The sequence below is a fragment of the Lachnellula hyalina genome, assembly GCF_007821495.1.
Source record: "Lachnellula hyalina strain CBS 185.66 chromosome Unknown contig00371, whole genome shotgun sequence".
NCBI classification, from domain to species: Eukaryota; Fungi; Ascomycota; class Leotiomycetes; order Helotiales; family Lachnaceae; genus Lachnellula; species Lachnellula hyalina.
This window is the reverse complement of record NW_022157485.1, coordinates 1-3085: the sequence shown is the minus strand read 5'-3', so window position 1 is coordinate 3085 and position 3085 is coordinate 1. Positions and strand designations below refer to the sequence as shown.

At 51.6% G+C, this 3085-nt stretch overlaps 1 protein-coding gene across 1 annotated transcript; it reads left to right on the top strand.

Moving 5' to 3' along the window:
• Positions 1-636: 636 nt before the first annotated feature.
• Positions 637-1583, top strand: tbpA_0 (TATA-box-binding protein; the record flags this gene model as incomplete). Its single annotated transcript, XM_031154127.1, has 4 exons — positions 637-899; positions 957-1044; positions 1102-1516; positions 1579-1583. 4 exons carry the CDS (start codon positions 637-639, stop codon positions 1581-1583), a joined length of 771 nt encoding a protein of 256 aa, XP_031000890.1.
• Between the last annotated feature and the right edge of the window lie 1502 nt (positions 1584-3085).

The window sequence follows — 3085 nt, the reverse complement described above, 5'->3', positions numbered from 1 at the left end:
CCTTCTCGCGTAATTGGGTCTAATCTTCATTCACGCATCAAAACATCGCCCGCCGCCTCGACTCGACTCAATCCACATCTCCATCTCCATCTCCAACCACCCTGTCTCTTCACCCTTTTCTCCACAATACAGCGTACAGATCACAGTGCTCTGTATCACTACATTCATTCAGCAGGAGGTGAAGAAACGCGCACACAAAAGACCTATTTCAATTTCCGATCCATTCGCGGTCGGCTTTGTCTATCTCTTTGCGACAGGTTCGGCCTTCAGCTTTGGAACAGCGTCGCATTTGATTGCGTCCTGTACCCCTCCGTAGTACCACATCGCATCACATCCATCTTATTCTTGTCGTCGGCGGTCAATAAATCGATCCATCGATAGCAAAGCAGATACTGTAGGGGAGACATTGAATTGTTTATCTCCCACATAACGGTACGATCGCCTTCCCTCTCTTCGGCAAACAAGTATAAGAAGGCGAATCTTCATATCCTCACCACATCCTTTTTACACCTCGTTTTCGAGTCGCGCACAAATCGTCTGAAAGCCTCAGCCTCATCGCACACCATCTGACATTCAGCCTTGCAGACTGCTCCTCATCATCTCGACTCTCTTTTAGAAGCACATACTTCTTTCAAGATGGATCAAATCCAGACACACCCGTCCAACGCCGCCCAGGCCAAGACCTTCATCGCTCCCGGCTCGCTGTCGTTCCCAGGTGGTGCTGGTGAACTGACCCCACCCTCATCAGAGGCGGACAAGCAAAATGGACAGAAGATGAACGTTGGTCAACCGCAGGTTGCTCAAGGCCATGTAGGCAACGGGGTGGCTCCCGCGACACCTGCTGCGACACCAGGCACAACGGCGCAGACGGGTGTGAGTGGTATCGTTCCTACTTTGCAGTATGTATTACCCTGAAGCCTCATCTCAAATACATGAGGCTTATCTCGCATGTGAAGAAACATCGTTGCCACGGTCAATCTCGATTGCCGTTTGGACCTCAAGACGATCGCCCTGCATGCAAGGAACGCTGAATATAACCCAAAGGTACTTGCTGACTCTAGGCGCTTGCTATAACCCGTTTGTTCTTGCTAACCCTCCCAGCGTTTCGCCGCTGTTATCATGCGCATTCGTGAGCCCAAGACTACCGCTTTGATTTTCGCATCAGGCAAGATGGTCGTTACTGGAGCAAAGTCAGAGGACGACTCTAAGCTAGCATCACGAAAGTATGCGCGCATTATCCAAAAGCTCGGCTTCAATGCAAAGTTCACGGACTTCAAGATCCAAAACATTGTCGGCTCCTGCGACATCAAGTTCCCTATCCGCTTGGAAGGTCTTGCTTCGCGCCATCACAATTTCAGCTCTTACGAGCCTGAATTGTTCCCTGGTCTGATCTACCGTATGATCAAGCCCAAGATCGTCCTCCTCATCTTCGTCTCTGGCAAGATTGTCTTGACTGGTGCGAAGGTTCGGGAAGAGATCTACCAGGCCTTTGAAATGATCTACCCGGTGCTTCAGGGTATGTTCTTCGGCTTTCTTGTCGTCGCGCATTTACTAATCTCCTCCCAGATTTCAAGAAAGTCTGATTGGCTCTGCCGATCGCATCGCGGTTTAATCATTCAACCTCTACCGTCGATGTACCAACACCTCAACCGCACCCATAACCCAACTTGTACAAGTATCTGCGATTTCACGAGTTCCACGACCTTTTCCCAAAAATAAGCATTTGGCGATGGACCCCCCTGACCGACTTGACATCTCTTTTTCGTCAAGCGGTAGTCATCATCTGCTTCCCGATTGTCATTTTGCATTGCACCGGCGTTAAAGGAAGGAGTCGAGAAGGGGACTCTTAACATTTGGTCTTTTAGCATGCGTCACCTTGTTTTCCCGAAGAACATAGATTGCACAACCACCCTTACACATTTCGGCGATGGCATGTGCGCAGGTCGAAGATGCCGTCTTAATTGCTTCTCTTCTGACCCTTACAATACACGAAAGAAAGTGTTAATTTGCTCGCGGTGTTCTCGCATTTTCTCGCGCGCACTGAGGAGAGCACTAGTCGAGACTGACACAAAGGCAGCTGAAGATGGACGTTTGGAAGTCTTGCTGGCCTATCAAATAATAATTTCGTGGTGATTGTCCCATTCTCTCTCGCACTTTCAAGATACCTAGTTGAGATGATGGAGTGGGGTCTTCCTGCTACACTATCGAGACTGGTCGTCGGCGATGGGCTGTCACGAATTCGCTCTAGGAGTGGTCTCACCATACCAATAGAACAATTCTATCACGATATAAATACTCGCTGTCTTGTCTATATGTGATCTCTTGTTCTATGTGACATGCCTCGTCTCCGTTTATCCAATATACGCCCCCTTATTAACCCTTCTCATGCCCCGCCCTCTACAACTTACTCCCCTTCTCACTCTTCCCCATCTCCACATCCAACACCATGCCCATCCTCCCCCCTCTACTCCCATCCTCCGTCACCACATTCTCAACCGGCTCATCCCTCCATCCCCACATCCCCCGAAACTCCTCGGGACATCTCCCCTCAATCGTATCCACGATCTTCTCGCCAATCACCGGCAGGAACTTGTATCCATGTCCCGACCCGCCCGTCGCGAGAAACAAGCCGCGGTGCACAGGGTGGTACGTTATCAGGAAATCTCCCGCTGGCGTGTCGGTGTACCAGCATATTTTCGATGCGGTGAAGGGCCGGTCGGCGAGTGCGGGGATCATTTCGCGGAGCGCGAGGCGGCAGGCTTGCTCGCCTTCGGGGGGGGACGGTGAGGGTTGGGGTGTCGTGGGTTGTGAGGGGGGTGCTGATGGTGGTTTGTGTGTGTAGCATTTGTTGTTGCTGTTGTTGTGGTGGTGTAGAGGTAGGGATGGGGAGGGAGATGGAGGAGGGGTTCGTGTAGCCGTAGCCGTGGCGCGCGACTTTTAAGATATGGTTCCGCGGTGGGATTATAAACATTCCGGTACTCATGTTTAGCAGCACGGGCATGCTGCCCAGCTGTTCCTGCTCGGCTGCCGTCAGGGGGAGGTAGCAGAGGACTTGGCCGGTTGCTTGGGCGCGGCCGCGGAGGTC